Genomic DNA, 25,293 nt, shown 5'->3' on the forward strand with positions numbered 1-25,293 from the left:
TAATTCATCATAATCCCTGTAGAGATTAAATTGTTGTCTTGCACATTGCACTTTCCCTTGCATGCCCCAGAACTTTGTCTTTTGCTGCTTCATCTATCCTGTTGTCAAGCATTGGATCAACGAGGATAGCTCTTTCTGTCAAGCCGCTAAGCTTATGATTATAAAAAAAACAGATCACTCGTACTTTTTCTCTTGAAGGTTTTAAGTTACTCCCTAGGGAGTATGGGGGGTTATATTTTATCTCATTTTTAACATGTTTTAACGGTGACTCATTTTTTTGTACAAACTGTTGTTCTGAAAATACAATATGAGATGCATGTTTTGTAAAGGTTCTAATTAACTGTACAATAAATTTAATTCCACAGAAGCACAGGCCATAGAATCTACCGACCTGGCAAGCTGTCTGCAGACTCAGATGACCATTAAATTGTTAATTAAGATTTGCCGTACTTTGGGCTGACTCCGCTCTGTATCATCGGTCTCATATAGTCCTCAACAGTCAACTGCAGGCATATTTTAAAAAAATTAAACATTGAGCCTCACAAAGTCATAGAATCCATACTGAAGAACATCCGATAGATTCTGTTGTTAGATTATGAATTTTAATCCTGCTACATTTTCTACTGTAAAGCATATTGTTTTACTGAATTAGAACGGAATCTTCAAATGTAGCTTTAATACCACAACCCTGTGACTTTCTAATAGGTGATATATAGATATTTACAACCAGCCCATGATTACGATTTTCACAGTATACCGTCGGGGTTGCAACTACGCAGTGTAAATACCAGTGCCATGCTATTGCGTGTTAAATTCCACAGAATGGGAGTAACTGTGCGGACCCTGATTTACTGGCTGGAATTCTGCACAGAATACTCACTTCTGTGGTGTTTAGGATAGTAGTTTGCCACTTGCTCTTGAACAGGTGGAAAATATTTGTGTGGTGACTGGTACAAGGCAGGGAGTAGAGAAAGTGGTTTGGGGAGAATGATGGCTGGCACAGGAAAGCATTATATACTCCCTCCACTGAGAGCGCATGGGGAACGGATCCAGGCTGCAATTAAGCCAGTGGCGTAACAAAAGTTTAAGGCCCCCCCCTGCAATGTACAGAGAGGTGCCCCCACTCCGCATTTCTTCCAGAGGCCTCAGACCATACGTCTGTTCTGAGGGGGCCCCCTGGAGCTAGGGCCCCCCCCCGCACCGCGGGGGATGCGGGGGCCTGTGTTACGCCCTTGAATTAAGCCCTTTCCGAAAGCAATTGTACTAGCCAGATTTGTGAGCTGGTGAAATATGTTCTGGTGTTCCCTCATCGGTTTTTAACTGAGACTCAGTGTACATTTCTCCTTTTTTATTTATTAGATATAGGATTTGTTGTGGCTTTCCTGATGAAGGCGCTTTGTGTGCTGAAATGCGCGTAGAGATATTAAGAAGATTCATCATTATATCAAAAGCCACTAGATTGTATTGTCGATTTATGATGTTTTGGATTTTTATCATTTCTTATTTGTTAACTCTATCACACCATAATTAGTCTGTCTTATGATTGATTATATAATTATGTATGCTATTTGTATTCAATATTGTTTAGCCTCTGAGGTACACCGTGATGTTATTGTTTTATATTTGTCTTTCATTACCACAAAACCTGGAATGGTTATTTTAAACAATCTTGTATGAATAAAATTAATCTTTTTTGAATATTTTTGTACATTGAGTTCATAAATATTTTGTGTGTTTAGTATAAGGTCTTATCTATCCAATAGACAGATAGCTGCCTAGGGATTTTTTCTTCAATAGTTGCATTTTCCCTGCCCTAGGAACTTACATTAGTGGCAGGGGGTCCTTGTATTGACTCTATAAAACCCTCATCAGGAAAATCCCGGTATGGGAACACCAGACCACTGATAATTGTGCAGAGAGTAATTCAACATTATCATTCCGCCCCACTTCACCTGTAATCAGGCCCTAAATGGTCAAATACCTTATCTTGAATCTTGTAATATTGACAGTGATAATGATAAAGCTCAGGCATTTCTGTTTGCGGTGCATTTTATGCTTACAATGCACATTCACTTCTCATCCTATGAGTGTTTGTTTCAGTCTACATATATCTGTAGTGCACCCCACTGTCCATATTGCTGTCTGGTACTTGATATCTAGATGGCCCAAGTCTGAGCCATGGTGGCAACACACAAATTAGTCTGTGTTTTTGGGGCCGGGCATGAAATAGGCGTGCAACAATGGCATGCAGCAATTGGTCAATGTATTAGATCCAATAGTTTAGTGCAGTAAATTTGTCCAATAATGTTTTTGGCCCAGATTTAATAATCATATATTGCTTACTTACAGTAAAAAACATAATAGAGGAATTTAGAAGTGCGTCCTCTGGACGAGAATTTAAAAGAGGGTTTAGAGAAAAGTGCATTTAGAATTTTCTACCTCCTTGTGAAAAGTGGTATTGCCATCTAATTACGCTTGCTCTAAAACACTTTTTGCCACATATTTTGGTCCCTATTTACAAAGAGTTTGCTGTGACATATTCTTTTATTATTCCTGGCTTCCTCCTGAGTTCCAGGAGTAATTCAGTTATTAATTTACTCCTGGAATTCAGGAGGAAACGGGGAGGCAAGATGGCGGCCGACTCCACGGCAGAGTGAGTTGACCACTAACTCCCTCGCTGCTAGACCTATTCTCCCCGCAATTCTGAATAGCCGCTGCATGAAGAAATTGACTATATGAGAGAATAGACTGTGGCTTACAAACTTACCTGCCCCGGCGTCTTGTGTGGATGATTTGGAGGTCGTGGTTCTGGCTGTGGGTAGTTCCGCTCCCTTATCGTTTGGCTCCACGTATTGTCTGTAAACCAACAACTGTTTGGTCTTCTTTTGCTTCACCAGTCTTGGATTCTGCTGGTACTGGGGATACTGACACTGTGTCAATGCCGCCGAAGTCGAGTAATAAGAGCCTCAAAGGCCGAGGTCTGCCGGTTGGTCTGGGCAGCAAATCGGCTCCTGGTTGTGACGGGGAAGGCAACGAAGCCGGAACGTGCCGTTCTACGATGGAGATGCCGGGCGCAGGGGAGCAGTCACAGACGGCCAGAAACGGAGCCGCAACTTGCAGTAAGCAAACTGTGCCAGCGTTGTTTAAGGCACAGTCAACAAGGAATAAAACTGTAGGCAAGGCTATTGGGAGAGCCGTCTCGTCTCCACCCAAAAGAGCAGATGAGACTGCTGTTGATTTGCGGGGCGGGACAGAGACACTAACAGCTGTGACCCAGGATGGGAATATCTGTGGAGCTGATGTGGGGGGGTGCTGATTCAGGGGAAGGAGTGGGTAGAAGCAGTCAGCCTCCCAGATGCGGATGCAAATCTGGAATCTGGTAACCCGATGGAAGCCCCCCCGGGGGTGAAGGATGGCATAATTTCCACACAACAACCCCAATGCATTGTGGGAAACGGAGTTCTTCCAAGCAATGGTCTTGAAACAGGGGGCCTGGAGCTGATCTTTCAAGCCAGCATCACTACTCAGACGGAGGGTTATTTAACTACAGGCCAGGAGGAGGATGCTATTGATACATTTTTCTCGTTATCAGACCACTCTAACTCCTCCGGTGATGACAGCTGTGATAGAGATTGGGCTGTTGAAGGAAGGGACACCAGCAGCCTTCACTGGGAGGAAGAGAACGATAAATCCTTGCTTAATCCTGGTACAGTCGGGAAATTGAGAGAGCAGCCTGTGTTCCATGCAGGGGCCGAGGGGGTCACTGGCACTATGACTTGGGACTACTTCTTCTTGCCAGATCTGATGGGGAAGGAGAATAAGGGAAGTGCTGCATTATCTGAGTCCCTGGCAGCAACTCTAACGAATCCGAAGAAATTACACTCTCCACAATATACCAAGTGACCCATTGGGAGGAAACGAGGGCTGAGAGGTCTCAGACACAAGGGCCATGTAGGAAATTGCAGAACTCTATCCGCAGGATTGCCAAGACATGCTCGGATTTTGCAACAAGAATAGGAGAGGCAGAAGCCAGGATCTCCCAGCTGGAAGATGATTTAGCCACACAGAAAAACAAGACTGAGCTAATGCAGGCTACAAGAGATGACACTGTGGCGAAACGGACTGATCTCGAAAATTGGGCACGGCGAAACAACTTGAGAATTCTGAGCATTCCTGAGGGTAAATTAGAGACTGATGTTCGTCAATTCGTTATTGAACTTTTTGAAGAAGCTTTTCCAGATCTTCAGCAATTGGACTGGAAGACGCAACTCCAAAGGGCCCATAGATTCCAGTTTAACCAGCGCAGAGCAGGGGACCAAATTGCTAATCGGCCACGTGCCATTTTGATCTCTCTTAATAATTTTCTGGCCAGGGAATCCTTATATGATCTTGCTAGACATGATCGAAGAAGGGTCAGAAAGGGTTGTGATTTCTTTGTGCATCCTGACTTTTGTCAAAGGACAGTCGAAAAGAGGTGGATTTTCCGCCAGCTAATTCCGGGATTCCAGGCAAAGGGGGCACAGGTCTTTTTGCTCAACCCCCTAAATTGAAGGTGGTTTTTCAGGCGCAAACGCAGTATGTTCAATCAGAAATTCAAGCAAAAGATTTCCTGGAGTCACTGAAGCCATCTTAGACCCCTGTATCTGATTTTTGTTTCTATTCTATCGGGCTAAAGTAACTACTAATCTTTGAATTTTGTGGTCTCCTTTGCTTGTTCGGCAGCTGTCCCCTTTTTTTTTTTTTGATCTCTGCCGGTTTCTTTTTTGTCCTCTCTCTTTTTCATTTTTCTCCGTTTATTTTCTCTTTTCCTTATTGGCTGCTCTCAATGGCTTTATAGCATCTGTTTGTATAGTGACAAGGGTCTAGCACTAGGAGGGGGGGTGGGTTAGCTCAGCATCACCAGGGACAGATGGGGCCCATGCCTCATGTGGTGGGGGGTTGGAGGGCTTCTGGCAGAAGGGGGGGCGCCAGGGTGTGGGAGGTGGGGTGAAGGGTGGGGGGGCACAGCCAATTTTTTACGTGTAGTCATAGCAAGAGCCAGTATCTAGATACGTTTCCTTTCTTTAATTTTTCTCTAAGAATTTCTGTGGAAAAGTGTTTGCGCTGCTATGTGCTGCTAATGGGATTTTTTTTTAAAGATTACGGATAGGAGTGGCAATATCCGCATTTGTTCTTTAAACAGTTGTGGCCTCAATGACAGGAAGAAAAGAGGTCTATTAGCCAAATTCATCAGGTATATGCGGATCGATGTTTTATGCCTCCAGGAAACTCAAATTCCTTGGAATAATCGTGGCTGGCTAAAAGATTTGGGTCTTGGCCTGTTAGCAATTACTCGCCAAGCTACAACCACCCGAGGGGTAGCCATACTGGCCAGCCATGTCATATTAACGAGTAAACGTGTCAGGGAGGATAATTTAGGCCGATGGGTAATTTTAGAAGCAATCATTAAGGGCACATCATATACCATTTGCTCTCTGTATGGCTCCAATATGGATGATCCCGCATGTTTAGATTTTCTGAATGTTGAACTAGCTTTTTGCCCCTCTCTGATTGTTTTTTGCGGGGATTTCAATATTCATTTGAATAGTAACTTCAACCTACTCAGTAATATGCCATATCAAGGCAGGAAGGGCAAAACTTTCAGGGCTCTACAGGGACTCTGTCAGGAACATGCCCTGGTAGATATTTGGCATAGACACCAGCAGGGAGAACCTGGGTATACGTACTTCTCAGCTCCTCATTGCAAATTTGTTTGATTAGATTATTTCTTTGTTTCAAATTTAATGGCAGAAAGGATCAATTGTGTGCTCTCCCCAAGGTTAATATCAGACCATAATCCGTTAGTAATTCAATTGCCATTTAATAGTTCAGCACAAGCAGCCGCAACTTTTCGAAAGAAAGTTACTACTAGATCAGGAATATTGTTCGTATATGGCCAGGTGGATTGCAGAGTTTTTTAGAAGAAATAAGGGTACTGCACCTGAAATAATAATCTGGGAGGCCTTTAACGCGACAATGAGGGGCGAAACTCAGTTTCTCCCTTCATCGACAGAGGATGATTAAAGAGAAGATCAATGGCCGGGTGAGTCAGCTCTGGGAAGCGGAGGCAGAGCTTGTCCCTATGATTGGACATGCGCAGTAAAGGGAGGAGTGTCAACTGCAGATTGCAGCTATAAGAACTAGGATACATCAGCATTTTGGGGAGGATCTGGCTATTAAATTCCTCCAACATCGAGCTGATACATATGAATATGGTGAAAATATTGGTAGATTGCTGGCGAAACATTTGCAGCAAAGGGTAATCTCTAACAGAATTTGTCGAATTAAAGATCAGAGGGGACAGATTCAGGATTTACTGGAAAAGGTCTTGGAAGTTTTCCAGCATTTCTATCAGGTGCTCTATTCCTCCGAGAGGGACGCTCCGGCAAGGTCTAGGGAGGAATTCATTTGTGACTATGTAACTTCTAAGGTTACCTCGGGGGAGGAGATTGAACTTGCTATAACCTCTCTGGCAGCCGGCAAGGCTGTAGGCCCGATGCATTACCTTTAGAATTTTATCGCACAGTCAGACAAGATCTTCATGGCGAGCTTCAATCTTTGTTTTTACAAGCTCAGAGAGGCCAGACTCCTCATTCATGGCATAAAACTACTATTGTAGTCTTTAAAACAAAAAATTTGTGCTGACAGTAAAATGTATTCCAAAATAATTGTGCTAAGGCTCGGAAAGGTCATCACCCCTTTAGTGTCCATTCGCCAACATGGTTTCGTACCAGGCCGCGATACATCAGACCATGTTAGGCGGGCAATTGCCCTGTTCGATTGGGCACAGGCTTCAAAGTCTCCTCTAGGGATGATCCTGTTGGACGCAGAGAAGGCGTTCAACAGGGTCTCCTGGGAGTTTCTTTGGCTGATGCTAAAGATAAAAGGGTTCCTGAACAAATCTATACTAGCTGTACAGGCTTTGTATGAATCTCCTGAGGCCTGTATTCAAATTTCTGGGCAAGAGTCCAATTCATTCTCCATCAGCAGAGGGACACGCCAAGGGTGCCCCTGCTCCCCGTTGCTATTTTCAATATATATTGACCCTTTTCTTAATAAACTGGACAATAACATGCAGATTAAAGCTGCTATGGTTAATGGTGTTTCTTATAAGTCATTTGCTTATGCTGATGACATTGCCATCTTTACGACCGATATAAGATCTGCTCTTCCGGTAGTTAACGATTTGGCGAAACAATTTGGCTCTGACTCGGGCTATAAATTAAATGTCGATAAAACTCAGATTATACATTCAGACACTTCACTTCCGGAAGACATTCCCACGGTTTCGGCAGCAACATATTTGGGTCTGAATGTCACGGCTGCAGTTGAGCAGATACCGGCGATGAATTTGCAACCGATTATTAGAGGCATCGATCAGACACTCGCTAGGCTAGATCATCTGCATCTTTCGATGCACAGGCGCTGCAATGTCATTAAAATGTTGATTTTCCCAAAAATCTTATATCTGTTTCGGACCATACCTTTAAAATTTCCGGCATCTTGTATCTCTAGAGCAGAAAGAGCATGTACTAGATTTCTCTGGGGATATCATAAAGCTAGAAGAGCAGCTAAATGGGGGGCTGGGGGCTACCCTCTTTGATTCTCTATCACTGGGCAGCACTATTACAACAAATGGGGGTATTGCTGGTGGGGCCTAATGCAGCAGTTCCTGAAGCAGCTAAACCCACTATTTATGAAGTATTACTTGGGGAGGATGCTAGACATTGCCTAACTAAAATTATCGAACCGAGTTATTACAAGAAAACAAAATTCAAAATTATTCAATCTGCCTACAGTATTTGAAAAAAAATGTGGCACCGACTTGGAATGACTAAAATAAATTTCTGTACCCCCTTGTTCTCATATGGGCTCTTACCACCAATCTTTCAGACCAGATAACTTCAGGATGGGGGGTTCTCGGAATCAAAGATTTGGGTGATTTTTTCCGGGACGGGCAAATTATCCCGTTTTCTTTTTTAGAAGAGAAATTTGGTCTTCCTATGAGACATTTTTTAAAGTTGTTACAGATCAGAAGCTTTCTGGGCAAATCTATGTCGCAGGGAGTCGCCAAGTTTGGGAAGATGCCCTTGCTGGGCATTATTGAGGCCAGGTCTCTTGGGAAGATGCCCTTGGTGGGCATCATTGAGCCCAGGTCTCGGATCCAGAAAATTTATCAGATGTTGCTGTCCGGTCTTCCTGATGATTTGGGAGTTCAAAATGACAGATGGGACAGGAAGCTCGGACAAGAAAGTACCGACTTAGAACTATCACTGAAATTAGCTAATCAGATTTTAATAATGGGCAGTTTGAGCTTCGACTTATATTACACCCCGGGGAAAATCTCTAAGTGGTCTGAGTCACGTGGGAATTCATGTAGCCGATGTGGGGTGATGGCGGCTGATACGATCCATATGTTTTTCATCTGCCCTAAGCTTGATAAATACCTACACGACATTGAAGTCTTTTTGGGCCAGATTCTCGGCAAACCGATCTCTATCCTAATGATTCTGGGGATCGATGGGACGCAGAACATATGTGGGTGGACTAGATCTGAAATTGGGTTAGTCTTTATTGCAATGGCTATAGCTAGAGCAGGTATTACGTCTCAATGGATTAGTCCGGATTCCCCTACATTTAATAAACTGGAGGACTAGGTTTCTGGTTGTATATAATATTGAATCAGCGGTATACAGATTAAAAGGCCGTAGGAGACGTGAAATGGGGAAGAAAATTTGGGATCCAGTAACTAGCTGGGTAGGATGAACAATGTGGGTATTTAATATATCTTTTATTATTGCTTACTTCATTTACTGTTTTATGTATAGGCGATGTCTGGCATCTTCTGGTTTTTCTTCTTATTTTTGTTAATGCAAATATCTTGCTGTATGTAATGCCATGGCTAACGTCAATGATTTGTTGTGAGAAAAAAAAAACAGATGTGAGGATGGGACGAGATGCAGCTGTAAATTTATGGAAAGCCTTGTGTCATGCTGTCATCACTTTTGCATGCCCATGATGACAACACACTTTTCACAGGTACTTATCACTACACCTGACATTAAATGTTTAAAGGCTGGAGTGTGTTGCAGCTCACCAGCTATCAACACTGACTTGTGAGCAAAGGTATTTGATGCATTAAAGTATTTTACCCACTAGTTCAGCCTCACAAAGAAGGCATCCAGGATCAGGTGATAGCAAACATGTTCACTGAGTTTCTTAATGAAGTACTGCACACATTCAGAGAAGGAAGAACTGGGTTATCAGCACTTGTCAGACAGTGAAATCTTGGGAGCTCCATTGAAGGCAATGGAGTCGCAGCGACCTCAGATTGTCTGTATCCTCTGCTTCTCTTCAGGATATGAGGATTGTGCTGGGGAATGAAAAAGAGAAGCTTGAGGCAGGGCTGTCTGGAGGACAGGGCATGTTGCTCAGAATACCTGATGCAGTAATACAAGTGGCGGGTTATAGTGATGAGAAACCACTTTTCAGGCATCAGGACAGGTCGTATCTGAGCCGCTTCCAATTTTCAACAGCGCTCAGATTGGCGATAAGCATAGCTGGCTTACCAGCCAAAGAGTTTAGGTCGCATTCATTTCGCATAGGGGCTGCGACCACAGCAGCAGTTAGCTGTTTAGGCATGGAACAAATCAAGTAGATAGGGTGGTTCCTGGGACATTCGTATGTCACAAGGGCACAGAGGTGGGCCGAGGTGTGCAAAGAATACAAGGGCATATGGTTGCGAATCACGAAGGTGACGTGGCTGGGGCAGTTGGGCATGCGATGGGCACAACTGCCCGCCCTTCAAGAAGAATTAGGGAGGGACGAGAGGCCTGACACGGTCATGGTACATCTCGGGGGAACGATCTTGCAACCCTTGATTGGAAAGACTTACTAGGGGCGATGATATCTGGGTTAACAGCAGTGGCAAGGCTGGAATGCGCTGTGGATGTCAAATTGTCTGAGGTCATAGCACGGCACGAATGGCGGGGCGCACATGATCATGCAGCACAGGAAAGGTCCAGAAGGAAGCTGAACGTCTCTATGGCAAAAGTCTACAAGGGCAACGGGTGGGGGTTTGTGAGACCCGGCCTCATTAATCTGAAGACAGCAGGGTATACCGAGGCAGGCGGAGTTCACCTGTCATGGGTAGGGATGGATACATTCATACTCAACTTAGTAGGGGTGCTGGAGCAACTAGGGTCTTCATATGGAAGAGGGGAGCAAGGGGGGAGATGCCAGAGGTCAGGAAGCCACTGTCAGCATGGCAGAAACAGCACAAAAGACAGACAAGACAGCACTCTAGCCTAGGTTGACAAGCCGCAAAACAGTATCCTTGGGATGGCTTTTGGCAGGGGCACTGAGGGAACACGCGAGGGGACAGCATGGGGTCAGCAGCAGGCAGTCACAGCACTTGCAGCCCAGGTCAGGCTTGACGACCCACACAAATTGGCAGTGGCAAGGGTAGCCTGGAGGCCGCAAGCGCTAGGCACCGAAAGAGGGAGGCTGTCACACAGGGGGCTGTGCTGAAGTGCTGTAAGGAGTGTAAAGAGCAATGCATCCGAGTGTGATAAGGTTATAGATGTGATGCAGTGCGGAAATCATGAAATGTACGGATGATCATGGAAATGTGGTGTTTATGTTTCATTCTTTCAAAATAAACTGCGGCCGTTATGCACCAGCTAAGTCCCTTACTATGATTACCCAGTATGGGGGGGCTGGCTAAGGTGCGCGAAGGTGGCCAAGGGCAGAGGGGGTTCTCTTACATGTCTGGGAGGGGTTTAGATGAGGGCACATAGCGACCCTTCTCACCTCCCTTCTCCTGCAGCTTCTTTCTTTGGTGCCAACGTGTTTACCAAGTGGTTTTGACTGCTTGAAAGGTAGTTTTATGGGTTTTGAGTATGATTACCAATTATTTGCCTGAGGAATGAGTTTACCGTAGATTGGAGTTATAAGCCACAGACAATTTATGAAGGAAGAACATATTATGAGGAATATGAAATCTGCAGGTCACTTTTCATTGAGCTCTGTAGATATGAGGGATTAGACAAAATGTTAACATGTGTGGTCTTCTGAGTTTACTTCCATCTGTTGCTGTGTTAATGTGTTCTCCAGTTCTGTTTCCTTTTGATCTAAAATTTAATGTATGTAAATGTTAATATATGTATATATGTAGCCACTCTGTTTCTATAGTTTAGATTCCAAGACATAGGAATTTCACAGATTCTTGCTCGCTGATACCTTTGCAACCTTTTGACGAATCTCCACAAAACTTGCAGACCTATTGGTTTTTCTAAATTGGCAGAGGATGCAAAGTTTTGCAGTGATTCATCAAGGTTGTGCAAAGAAAAAAAGGGTGGTCCCAAACCATATTTTCCACCAATGCATTTTCCATCGACTTTATACTCAGCCGTAGCGTGAAAATAGGCAGTCAGATTGAATGAAATTTTGCAATTATATAGTGTATGGTGTGTGTATGATCCATATTAATATTATTAAATTCCCCTACGTATTAACACTTTAAATAAGTGGAAATAGGTAGGGAACAATAATAAAACCTACTACTTAACTATATCTAAGGCCCTAACCTAAAACACATCCAAAGTGTGGTAAAAACAACATGAATGCAGTGTCATGGAGTATTGTGGCATACAGTGAATTGGTGTAGAGTGGAATATCATAGACTGTTGTGGTGTAGCAGTGGATTGGCGTACAGTGGACTGGCCTAGAGCAGAATAGCGCACAGTCGGTTCAGTGGCATGTTGTAGAGTGGAGTAGCGTTGAGTGGAATAGTGTACAGTGAAATAGCGTAGAGTGGAATAGAGTAGAGTGGAGTGCTGTAGAAAGGAATAGAACATAGTGTTTGGGGCATACAGTGGACTTGCGTAGAATGGAATACAGTACAGTGGAGTGGGGTAGAGTGGAGTGGCATAGAGTGGAATAGTGTATAGTGTTGTGGCTTACAGTGGAATAGAGAAGCGGAGAGTGTGGTGCACTGGAGTGGAGCACAGTCTTGTGGCATACAGTGGAGTGGCGTTCCATGGAGTAGCGTACAGTTGATTGGCGTACAGTGGAGTGGCATAGAAAGGAGTCACGTCAAGTTTAATAGTGTCGAGTGTAGTAGAGTGGAGTGGCATACAGTATAGTGGTGTTGAGTAGAATGCCGTTGAATGGAGTTACATACAGAGGAATATCATTTAGAGCAGTGGTGTAGAGCAGAGTGGCATAGAGTTTAGTGGCATAGAGTGGAGTGGTCTATACTGGCATAGAGTTGATGTGGTGCAGTGGAGTGGTGTAGAGTGGAATGGCTGTGAGTGGAATAGGGTATAGTGAAATGGCATAGATTGAAGTGAATAGTGAAATGGCATAGAGTGGAGTGGCGTGTGTGCATTGGAGAGTGGAGTAACACACCATGAATTGGCCTACAGTGGAGTGCCGTAGAGTGGAGTAACCTAGACTGGAATAGCGTAGAGTGGGGTGGCATAGTGTGGAGAGGCATATAGTGGAATAGCATACAATGTTGTGGTGTACAGTGGAGTGGTTTAGCGTGGAGTGCTGTAGTGTGGAAAATCATAGTGTGTAGTGGCAAAGAATGGAGTGGTGTGGCGTGCCGTACAGTGGAACAGAGTGGAGTGGCGTAGACTGTAGTGGCAAGCAATGGATGGGCTTAGAGTGCAGTGTTGCACAGTGGAGTGCTGTAGAGTGAGTGGCGTAGAATGAAATAGTGTAGACTAGAGTGGCATAGAGTCAAATAGAGTAGGGTAGAGTGCAGTAGGGCGACATAGTGTGAAAGTGGCTGAAAGGGTAGAGATGAACTGTGGCAGGAATATATATTATGGGGTGGAAAGCCTATTTTTGGTACTCGATATAAATTAGTGAAGTTCTGTTAAAGTTATTAGTGACAAAAAATGCTTAGTTTTATATTGTGCCACGGTATAGCTCAATAAAGTGGTAATAGGTAGGGAAAAATATAAAACCTACTACTTACCTTTATCTAAGTCCCTAACCAAGAACACTGACAAAGTGTGCTAAAAACAAGGTGACTGTCTTTTACTTTAGTAAAGACAGCCATTAGCCAATCATAGAAAGCCTTGTCATCTACAAGTACTGTGGTATTTCATGAATTACCACAAAATTACTGCAGCCTGATATACCATTATGTTTTAACACCGTATAACTTCGAAAATAGTTACCCTACTTACCTGTAGTACCGCAAAATATCATCTACACACTATAAACTATATACCTGCCAAATTTCAGAAAAATCCTACTGCCCGTTTTCACACTACAGCTGAGTACAAAGTCTATGGGAAATGCGTTGGTGTAAAAACATGTTTTGGGACCCCTCCTTTTTTTCTTTGCACCCCCTTGACAAATCGCTGCAAAACATTGCATCATCTGCCAATGTAGAAAAAGCAATAGGTCTGCAAGAAATCAGGATTCAAATCCTGCAGGGATTGTGAGGGACGGATGTCCTTTATGGACATCCACTCAGTTTTCCTTTGGTGTTAGGGGTCAAATCATGATTGACATATGCCATAAAAGAGCATGAATCCAAGCTCTTCATGGCCAATGCCAGAGAGGAGCATTGACGTTGCAAATGGTCAAAATATAGGTCTCCATCCTCCTCATCAGCAGGCAGGAAAAATAAGCATCAGAAGACGAAGAAAGACTCTAAGGGTAAGTCTCACTGTCTCTCGCCCTCTCTCAAAAAACTTTTTTCCTCCGACCTGAGTTAGTTAAGTTGAAACAAGTGGTTCCTCTTCCACACAGCCCTGCTCTACCACTGGACTTTGCACTGGAGTGACCTCTGACCCCTCCAGAGCCCTCTGTGCCAGTGCCTCCATCGCCTGAGATTCCGGCATTGGTACAAGGTTTCCCAGAGTTCCCGACCCCAGGGTTGGATCCAACGGCGTTCATTAATGAAATGTATTCCATCTTTTCAATGACCTTCATGCCGACTACCATCTCTTCAGGGCCAGCAGCCCCATATTGGCTTGCAGTGTTGATATCCATGCTTCTGATGCCCTTCGATGCCACTCCGACAGATCCAGGCCGATGTCACATTGTTTTGATCCCACGCTAAGGTACCCAGCGCCTCAGAAGCTGACGCAATGGAAGGCGCCAACCCCAGCTCCTCCACCTACACTGCCAGTGCCAGATGCGGCACCAGCGATGCAGCAGCGCTGCATCAACCCTCAGACCAGGTCTTGTAGGGATGCCCAGCATTTTTGGAAGATGAGCAATACAGGAACCGCCTCCATGACATCTTTTGAGGGATGGACTTGACCCTATTGATCCTACCCCGATGGGGACCTTAACCATGATCCTCTTGAATTTCAATGACTGAACTCCGCCAGTGACAAAGACACTTCCCTAGAGTTAGCTATGGATTTCCCCACTGGTCCACCAACTCTTGAAGTGGTCCCTTTACATAGTGATACTGAAAGTCTCCATAGGCTTAAATCTTCAACTGCCCATCACAGAAACCAAGACCAATGTTCTTAATGAGGTCCTTTGCCCTCTGCTGCAACTTTGGAACCACTTCTGTTTAATAAGGTTATTTTATATCCTGTTTTGGTGGCATGGGAGAAAGCCTTTTCCACACCTGCAGTCAACCAGCTCATAGGTCGCCGCTGTAGCCAGCTCCTGGTTGACCAGTGTTCGTTTTGGCCCACCAATCAACAGAGAGCCCTGTAGTCTAAGCCTCTCAGCCAGGGGGGAAGATCCAGAGCTGCTTTTCCAATAGCTCTCTCTGATAGGAAATCGAAGCGACTTGAGGCCTATGGCAAAGAGACTTTTTCTGCAGGTAGTATGGCCCTGAAGGCCCTTAAGGCTAACTGCCTTCTAGCTAGGCACACTCATGCCTGATGGGATATGGCCCAAAATATTTTGCCACATGTTCTGGACAATATGAAACACCATTTCTAGGAGTTCATTTCAGATGGCCATAATGCCTGCTGCCATATCATGAAATTGAGACTTGACACTTCTGATGCTGTGTTCCAGGCCATGGGCACACCTGTCACCATGTGTAGGCATGCTTGGCTCCGCCCGTCCAACTTTTCGGTGGATGTTCAGACAAATCTTCCTTTTGATGGGGTACGACTTTCTGGTGATAAGGCGGATTCAGCTTTGGAACATTGTAAAACCAGCAAGGCCACTGCATGCTCCCTTGGCCTGCAGCTCCCACCTCCAGCCAAAGACTACAGCCAGTCTTGTCACTTTTGTGGCTTCTCAAGAAGATCTTCCTTTCATTCCAGAAAGTATCAGCGGCAACTCCAAGAACAGTGTAATCCCCTTGTCAGCCAATACATAGGGAGAAGTCTGGGCAAGGGCCAAGGATCTGCCTTGCAAACCTCCTCCTCTTTCTCCTCCTCCTCCTCCTCCTTCTCTCCGCACCACCAAGAAAGAAGGTCTATTTCGCTTGACCAAACTCATACAGAGCCTGTGGAGGATGGGTGTCTCATTTTCTTCCAGCCTGGTAGGCCATTACTTGGGACCATTGTCTCCTTCAAATCATAGAAAATGGCTACGCCCTTCCCTTTCTTCCAACTCCTTCCCTCATCTCTCCCCTCCCTCCTTACCACCTGCAGATCATTTAGCCATACTTCAACAGAAGGTCACAGCAAGGAGCAGTGGAGTTAGTGCCAGACCAGGAACGAGGCCAGTTATGTTACTCATGTTACGTCCTGGTACCCAATAAGGACGGTGGCATGCATCCCATCCTGGACCTCATGGATCTGAACATTTTTATTAAAAATGAAAGGTTCAAGAGGATAACCCTAGCTCAGGTTCTACTGGTGTTGGAGCGTGGAGACTGGATGGTGTTAATTGACCTGCAGGATGCATACGTCCATATCCCTATCCTGCGATCGCACCAGAAGTAACTTGCGATTTCTGGTGAATTCTACACACTACCAGTTTGCAGTACTTCCTTTTGGCTTATCATCGGTACCTCAAGTCATCATGAAGGTGGTAACAGTGGCTGCATCCTGTTTCAGAAGATGGGCATACCCATTTTCCTATGCCTGTATGACTGGTTAATCAAGGCCAGCTCTCCTTATTTGGTGTCACACCATTTGCAGTCACCAGCATCTCTCTTGTACAACCTGGGTTTTTCCATTAACAAACCCAAATTCCACCTGTGACCATCCCAACAACACCAGTTCATAGGGTCAGTACTGGAGACCAACCTTATCAGTGTTTTTCCTCCGCCTCACAGGATAGCCAATTTTCAGGTAATGGTTCCATCCTTTCACCAAAGTGTGAGACTCCCAGTCTTGAGAGTCCTCAGACTCCTAGGTCTGCTGTCTACATGCATTATTCGATTTACACATGCACATTGGCACATGAGGGCCCTGCAGTAGTGCATCTGCAGGCAGTGACTCACCTTCTGGGTAAACTTGTTGGCTTCAATCGCAGTCTCCTCTGGCGCTGCGGTGGAAGTGACTTGGTGGAGCAACGAGGTGAAGGTGAGCGGCGGGATGGCCTTCCCTCCCCCTCCGACTGTGACTACTGCAGTGACAGACACCTCCACCGAAAGGTGGGAAGCCCATCTGGAGATCAAATCTCTGGACACCAGAGGAACGGGTTCTTCACATAAACCTGCTGGAACTGCGGCTGATTCGACGGGCGCTCAAGGTCTTCCTCATCTCCATCCAAGGCCAGTCTGTCCAGATCTTGACGGACAAGACAGTGATGTGGTAAGTAAACAAGAAAGGGGGAGTAGGGTCTCACCTCCTTTGCCTGGAAGCATTGAGACTTTGGCCTTTGGCACACCACCATGGGATCTGGCTCACCCTGCCAGCCATCAGCGTGGTCTCTGAAAGTCAAAGTCGACAGTCTGAGCCAGCGTTAACTTGCCAATCATGAGTGGCGTCTTCTACCAGCAGTAGTCCAGCACATATTCGTCCAGTGGGGCACTCCTCAGGTAAACTTGTTCACCTCCTCTGAAAATGCCTAATGTCAGCAGTTCTGCACCCTGCATGGAAGTGAAGCCTTGGGGGATGCTTTTCAGTTCAACTGGAACTTTCAGCTGCATTTCAGATTTCCCCCATACCCTTGATTTTCAAGTTTTCAGGAAGATTCGCCAAGACCAGGCCCAAGTCATTCTTATCGCCACAAATTGACCGAAGAGGCTGTGGTACGTTGACCTTTGTACGCTTCTCCACATATCCCCCCCTTGATGGGTGAATTATATGGAAAGTTAATAAGATCACAACTTATATTTGGTTTTGCACTTCTAGATTGTTGTCAATCTATCCCCTTGATTCAAAGGTTGAAAAAACAGATAGAAACTGATGTTGTTGCACTGGGGCAGGTGCCTTATGGCCTCGGTGACTCTTCCTGATATCACTTCTTGCGTCGCCAAAATTCGGTGCTCCCTGTAAGCAAGTTGAGAACTTTGACGTTTTCCAGACCCATTCTGTTGCCTGGGGATGTTCTACAGGTGAGGAATCTTCAGGTAGATAGAGTATCCACCTGAAACACCACAAGTAAGTAACAATTTCATCCCCAGTGATCGATGAAACCTTGCTCAACACCATGGGCATGCACACAAGCTGCTTCTCACCTGCAACCTGCAAGCTTCCACATAATTTCTTCTCTTTCCTGTTGTACTGAAGAAACATTTCCAAGGTTCAGGTGGGCCCTGAAAACATACCTGTTCAGGCAGACGTTTGGACTAAAATATAAATATAAATGCAGTCTCCAGAATTCTACTGTCATCATGGTCATGTTTCTGTCTGATGGTAAGTCAGGGTTTCTTACCGTTTTTCAGTCCCTTATATGTGAATTGAATTTAAAGTAGTCACTGAACTATTTAAAAAATATTTAAAACAGTTTTGAAAAATCTTCCTGCCCAGTCTATGTTTTTTTGCGATTGTGTTCAACATGCCACTATCACAAACATAGTGCCACACACTACCAGAGAAAGGAGCAACCATAAAGACCTAAATACAAGTACACACATTTTTTGATGTAGGTAATCAAAATATGAAGTTACATCCTCCTTGCACACCAGGCTTGCTAACACCTCCTAATACTTCATTTTGTTACATCTGTCTGTATGGAGTATGGACTACAATTTTACAAGATTCTAGCTTTCTTGACGCTTTGTATATTTGTGACTGTCTGACTGCCCTTTTGGATTCCTATATACTGCCCAGAAAGTTATGTACTTTAAAAACTCAAGTAGCAGTTTTCCTAGCTGTTAGTTTTGTATGAATACATTTCTACCCCATAGTCCTAAAAACCCAAGGAGTTAATAAGACTTTTGTTTACATTTTTTAGGAATATTCACATCAGGAGCAGAGGAAAGCGAAGAACTTGTTTCATCAGACGCGAGTCTGCTCTGTCGGTAATATAAAGATTCAATTTAAAATCTTTAAATATATTGTCAAAGTTCTCGCTAAGAATTACATAATTCATAGTTGGAGTCATACACTCGTAAATGCTCTCAAATATAAAGCAATTGTTTCACTGTAAATGGTTAGCTCAGTAACTTGCATGGTGAACATTTTACTCTAGCTGCCTCTGAGTTTTCTCATGTTCCTTTTTTCTGCACATTCGTCCCTCAATAGCTTCTGTACTTTTCTTCTCTCAACCCTTCTAGAGGTGTTACTGTAGTCCTTCTTGTTAATCCCATATATAGCTGAATATTTCTCAGAGTTTCTTTCCTCTTTGAAAATGTTGATTTAGCAAATTATTTCTTAATCTGCTAACACATAGAATTTGGGCTCCTTCTTCCTTGCCTGCTGCAATGGACCTTTTGTAGGTGCCTAAGGAATGAAAGGAGTTAGGATCAACTGCAATTTAACAATTACAGTGTAACCCATTTGGTCACACAGTAAAACTGAGTCGGAAGGTGGGATTAAGTATGCAGTTTTTACAAATTCAAAGCCAGACTGATATAAATCAGACCAGGAAACATAGTGTAAAAATGCAGAACCACTAATGGAAATCCAAAACAGATAAAATGCCTCCTCAATAACAGAAAGCGAATGAGGAATACGGTAGCCGCAATACAAAGAATGAAAACAAAGTCTGGTCATTAGATTGAAAGTTTCAACCCTCCTGCCTATACATGAGTTTATCTAAAAAATCGAATAAGCCCTATTCTAAACTAGGGATCAGGGAAACCCTATTTAAATCAGAGAAGCAGGAAAGGTGTCAGCATTGCAGAACCTCTGTAGAATTTCTCTAAAGGGAAAGAATATCGTATAGCATGAAGCCATGCAACAGAGATGTCGTAAAGAGGTCAATTACTCTCAAAGTCTAAAAGGAATCAGAATAAAGCTGAAGTGGGATCATTAGTTATAAACACAAAAAGAACCTTTGAGTCTTCGTTGTCACATGTCTCATTATTTTCCACGTTCAAACAGTAAGACTTGGCAACTACTCTTGAAACTCCTTTCCTTTGGTCCACACATCAGAATGTCCTGAAATTCCTCCCAAATTCCTATTCTGCTCAGACAGTAGTCCTCCCTTCGTTCATTAAGGCTTCTCATTCCTGCCAAAAGTACTCCTCCCGAACCTTACTATCTCTTTCACACAATGTGCCTTTCTCTATTGATAAGATTACACGACTGCATCTGCATAGCAAATGTCCACGTTAAAGGTTAAACATTAAGAAATCTAAATGCTTAAGGTCTTTGGTCAACTTAGGTGCCGATTACGATCCGGTAAAAACCGGGTACGAACCGTCGGTCGGAGCGTTTTCTCCGTCCGACTCGTACCCGGTCGTAAAACTTTACAAACATGGAATTACGATTCGCACGGAAACACCATTTCCGTACGAATCGTAAAAAACACCGACCGACGAAAATATACATACGAATGTGATCCGGGAATGCTGCGACGTGACGTCGGGACGCTTTCAGGCAGCGTTTCACGACCCAGGAATTACGATTCGAACCGACAGCAGTCCGGACGGCAATATTTTCACGGCACCCAAAAAGTGCCGGAAAAGCGAAGTACGGCGCGAAACGACCAGAGCAGGTGGCCCGGTACGCACCGTACCCCCCCCAGCCCCCGTACGTACGCGCCGACCCCCCCCAGCCCCCGTATGTACGCGCCGACCCCCCCCCACCCCCGTATGTACGCGCCGACCCCCCCCAGCCCGCGTACGTTCGAGTCGTACCCCCACCCGTGTATGTACACCCGTGTACGTGTCGAACCCCCCGTGTATGTACACCCTTGTACGTGTCGAACCCCCCCATGTATGTACACCCGTGTACGTGTCGAACCCCCCGTGTATGTACACCCTTGTACGTGTCGAACCCCCCGTGTATGTACACCCGTGTACGTGTCGAACCCCCCCGTGTATGTACACCCTTGTACGTGTCGAACCCCCCGTGTATGTACACCCGTGTACGTTCGAGTCGTACCCCCACCCGTGTATGTACACCCATGTACGTGTCGAACCCCCGTGTATGTACACCCTTGTACGTGTCGAACCCCCCGTGTATGTACACCCGTGTACGTGTCGAACCCCCCCGTGTATTTACACCCGTGTACGTGTCGAACCCCCGTGTATGTACACCCTTGTACGTGTCGAACCCCCATGTATGTACACCCGTGTACGTTCGAGTCGTACCCCCACCCGTGTATGTACACCCGTGTACGTGTCGAACCCCCACGTGTATGTACACCCTTGTACGTGTCGAACCCCCCGTGTATGTACACCTGTGTACGTTCGAGTCGTACCCCCACCCGTGTATGTACACCCGTGTACATGTCGAACCCCCCCGTGTATGTACACCCTTGTACGTGTCGAACCCCCCGTGTATGTACACCCGTGTACGTGTCGAACCCCCCCGTGTATGTACACCCGTGTACGTGTCGAACCCCCCGTGTATGTACACCCTTGTACGTGTCGAACCCCCGTGTATGTACACCCGTGTACGTTCGAGTCGTACCCCCACCCGTGTATGTACGGTGCGTACCCCCAGCGCGCGGGTGGGGGTACGACTCGAACGTACACGGGTGTACATACACGGGGGTTCGACACGTACACGGGTGTACATACACGGGGGGTTCGACACGTACAAGGGTGTACATACACGGGGGGTTCGACACGTACAAGGGTGTACATACACGGGGGGTTCGACACGTACACAGGTGTATATACACGGGGGGTTCGACACGTACAAGGGTGTACATACACGGGGGGTTCGACACGTACACGGGTGTACATACACGGGGGGTTCGACACGTACAAGGGTGTACATACACGGGTGGGGGTACGACTCGAACGTACACGGGTGTACATACACGGGTGGGGGTACGACTCGAACGTACGGGGGCTTGGGGGGGTACGACTCGAACGTACGCGGGCTGGGGGGGTACGACTCAAATGTACGGGGGCTTGGGGGGGTACGACTCGAACGTACGCGGGCTGGGGGGGGTACGGCACGTACATACGGGGGCTGGGGGGGGTCGGCGCGTACATACGGGGGCTGGGGGGGTCGGCGCGTACATACGGGGGCTGGGGGGGGTCAGCGCGTACATACGGGGGCTGGGGGGGGGGTCAGCGCGTATGCGGGCACATGTCTCCATGGTTGCTATGGGAGTTCGGTGCGGACGGTGTTTTTTTCATACGGTTGTAACATCAGACGCACGGGATGGATCATGATTCCGCGGTCGGACTTCACTTTTCACATTTGTACGGTAAATCGTCCGAGGACGTGTCGGACACATTTTCCGACCCGAGGACGTGTGGGGAATAATTTCCAATGCGATTCGTATGGACTTTTTCCCATGCGAATCGTAATTGGCAGTTTGTACGGCACTTGTACGATTCGTACGGTAAAAAGACCGGATACGAGTCGTACGGGGAATTTTTTTGCCGGATCGTAATCGGCACCCTAATGTGGCAAGCATTTCAGTACATGTTTAAATGAATTAGTACAGATGCATATATGTGGCCTAATCAAACAGTAAGATGGAGCCAATATTATGCTGCTCAAGGTGATTACCTCAATCACCGAGCTTTGGGCCAGTGGCATATACTTATAGACTTTCCTTTAGAATGTCTCTGTTATCTGTTTTAGTGTCACATTGTATGAACTGAAGGGAATTTCCTATGAAAAAATCAATCCTCCTTCCTCTTCCTGAACTCAGCAGTGCCTGTCAAATGATGCAAACTCTTGGGAAAAAAAGAGCTTTGAAAACCTGGACTGCTGTGGCTTTGCCCTTCCAGCCCAGAGTCACCATAATGGAGGAAATGCCATTAAGGTGATATCAGCAGTAGGCAAGGATGGCAACAGATGAGCATTTTTACCTGCCAAGCTCTGCCTCAGGCTGACATCACACCGAAGCATCTCTCGGCTGTGTGAAATTTGAGCAGTCTCGAAAGATCACACTCCTATCTAGCGTCGATGTACAACCCTTGGGCTTTTTAGCGTGGTATTTGAAGGTCTAGGCATCCTATGGAAAGTAAGAACAGGTGCTTTTGTGGTAAAAAAAAAATTAGGAGAAGGCATTGAGTTTTTAACAGTTCTTAGCAATAGAGGGTCTTTTGTAGACCCAGGGAAAAAGGCTTCTGTAGTGAACAAATTGGTCCAATGGCAGCATTCTTTTGCCCAAAAGATCAATTGGGATTGCATAGGTCACACAGAATATAACTTTATTTCATTTCTATTACATCACAAAACTAGTGCGTATTGACTATTATCTTTGTTGTGTCTTTTATTGACACCAGTTTCGCCAAATGATAGGGACTGGTTTTTTTCTGGTATGTACATTAATTACCAAGAAATTAGAAACTAGAATAAGGATGCATCCCTTCTAAAGAAAACCTACTGCCTTGATAATGTAACATGTGTTCCCTGAGTCACATGACACAACCAAAGAGAATATTAAATTTGTACAAATTAGGTGACAATGAAATAGTTACGTGTGTGTGACTTAACACAAGGTTAACACCAGTAAGTCTTTTGAACATAATAAGTGTTTCCATTGCTTCAATTTGTTCATTATTACGTTTTTGTTGATTTTTTTGCCTCTGAGTCATCTTATACTCAGTGATGCTTTTTGGCTGTGTAATTTTAGATATTGAAACCTATTCATTACAAAAAAAGAAAATATGCAATGTTTATCATGGTAGAAATAGAACAGGATTGATTATATTTAATGCTTTCTTCTTTGCAGAAAAATTGCTTTTAAATATTGTTATCAGTGTGGACGGTGTGTCGGTGTCCGACTCTTTCCGTGCCCTCGTTGCCATGCTGTGTATTTTTGCAGCAAAACTTGCCAAAAGAAATCTTGGGAGGAGCGACACAAAAATGAGTGTATTCGATTTCAAGGTAAGTTTATAAAGATCAAGGGCTTCAGTTTCAGGAGCCTCCCCTCAATGTTGCCATATATTTGAATCTGAAAAATCAGGGGCACTAAGTATGTCCAACTGTGTCTGCCCTTAACACAGACACATGCATTTATCTGGTACTAAAAGGATCTCACAATTTGACATTGATTAACGCCTATATGATTCACTTATAGAATATATAAGAAACTTTAAAGTACCATAAAGCGCATAACATATTGCCATACATAATTATAATTCACAGAGCCTTAGATTCTTGAGAGGACATTTGGCTGTGGGTCAAACAGGTTAATAAGTGTTGTACGTTTCTTCTTATATACTTAGAATCAATCAAACAAGTTTCTCTCTTCCAAACGTTTACAAGTAGTTTAGGCGGCACATTTCAGCCCTCTAGATTGAGCCAGGGGCTTTCTCAAGGCTAAAAATATATAGTTCTTGTATTGATTGCAACCTGTCAAATTCTCAATGTATTTTCCATAGACTTATTTAAGAAGCACTACAGCAAAAACTGAACGGAATTACACAAAATTTGGAAGGAAGTTTCATCTTGATCCAGAAAGCATGCTATTCATGATTTAGTGTGAAGTCGTTCATTAGTTTGTTTTGGAGCTATTAAACACCAAAAATATTTTTACATCTGGACGGCTGTGAGGTTCTGAGTGACCCAGTGAGTTTTTTTCCCCTTGAGTCATCTTGCTTCCCGGGAGTCAGACTGCAGCAGGAGCGAACTTAATTGGCTGCCAGCAGCATAAAGAATAATGTTGCTGGCAGCCATTACAGGACTTGGGGACTTAGTCCCCTGTCCTGCAATTTATTTAGACAGTTGTATATTGCGCTGACAAGAGCTGAGGGTATCAGAGCACTTTACAACACAACAGAGACAACCTTATCAGACAGCCATAAGCAAAAGTAAAAAAAGTCGGCATTGCATCCGTATTGGTGTGGAGAGAAACACAACAATCTATACTTTGAGCAGAGTAGAGATTGACAAAATGCTCTACAATTTATTGCCCAGAGGGTTAAGGTGTTGATTAAGGAGGAGATCCTTTAGTTGTCTCTTAAAGATCATGAATGAGGGGTTTGTCCTGAGATCCACTGGTAGGATAAGATAGGATAAAACTTATATATCGCACTAATATTCATAGGTGTCATGGTGCTATCGCGGAACAAGGGGATCAACAGAAGAGAGGTAGCCAGGCAGAGGATACTAAGATGTAAAGAGCAAAGTTTTCAGATGTTTTTTAAAATCCATAAAAGAGTCAGCGTCTGAAATATAGTTAGGTAGAGAGTGCCATAGATTTACGTCTGCTACCGAAAAGGAGCGACTACCCCACCTAGTCCTACAAAATCTGAGAATCATACGTTTTTTGCAAGAAGAAGCTCTCAATTGACTCTCCAGAATGTACCATTGAAAAAGCGACTTCAAATGGGAGGAGGCCTTATGATCCAGGGCGTTAAATACCAGAAACAATGCCTTCAACACAATACGTTTTCTGACAGGGAGCCAATGTAGGGAGTGAATCCCCTCTCTAGAGTGCCACTTGGGAGAATTCAGAATGAGACGAGCTGCCGCATTCTGTCCTACCATCAGTTTGTTAAGGGAGGCACAATTGATGTTCAGATACTGAGCATTGCCGTAATCCAGCCGTGAGGTAACCAGGGCAGTGATGACCGACTGGTACAGTTCCGATGAGATATAAGGGATGACCTTTTTCAGAATCCTCATGATGTAAAACCACGAGCTAACAGAGCGTCATCAAAGATGACCCCAAGGTTTTTAGCTGACCTGATGGGGGAGGTGAGAGGTCCTCAGGCCTCTGGCCACCAAGTGCTTGACCAGATGGAGTTTTGAGAGCAGAATTCAAGCACTTCAGTCTTGTCTGCATTAAACTTCAGGGAGTTGTCCTTCATCCAGCAAATATTGCTGG

At 44.8% G+C, this 25,293-nt stretch overlaps 1 protein-coding gene and 1 long non-coding RNA gene across 3 annotated transcripts in view; one reads left to right on the forward strand and one right to left on the reverse strand.

Moving 5' to 3' along the window:
* Positions 1 to 25,293, forward strand: part of ANKMY1 (ankyrin repeat and MYND domain containing 1) — a 588,784-nt gene that overhangs the window by 382,830 nt on the left and 180,661 nt on the right. For both annotated transcript variants that reach the window (XM_085634115.1, XM_085634116.1), the window contains exons 17-18: positions 18,334 to 18,400; positions 23,194 to 23,348. In XM_085634115.1, coding sequence (XP_085490241.1) covers positions 18,334 to 18,400; positions 23,194 to 23,348 — 222 coding nt within the window. The remainder of the gene's footprint in view (positions 1 to 18,333; positions 18,401 to 23,193; positions 23,349 to 25,293) is intronic.
* Positions 1 to 25,293, reverse strand: part of LOC146785210 (uncharacterized) — a 368,347-nt gene that overhangs the window by 210,990 nt on the left and 132,064 nt on the right. The gene's annotated exons all lie outside the window — the stretch shown is intronic.

The sequence above is a fragment of the Triturus cristatus genome, chromosome 11 (genome assembly GCF_964204655.1).
Source record: "Triturus cristatus chromosome 11, aTriCri1.1, whole genome shotgun sequence".
NCBI lineage: Eukaryota > Metazoa > Chordata > Amphibia > Caudata > Salamandridae > Triturus > Triturus cristatus.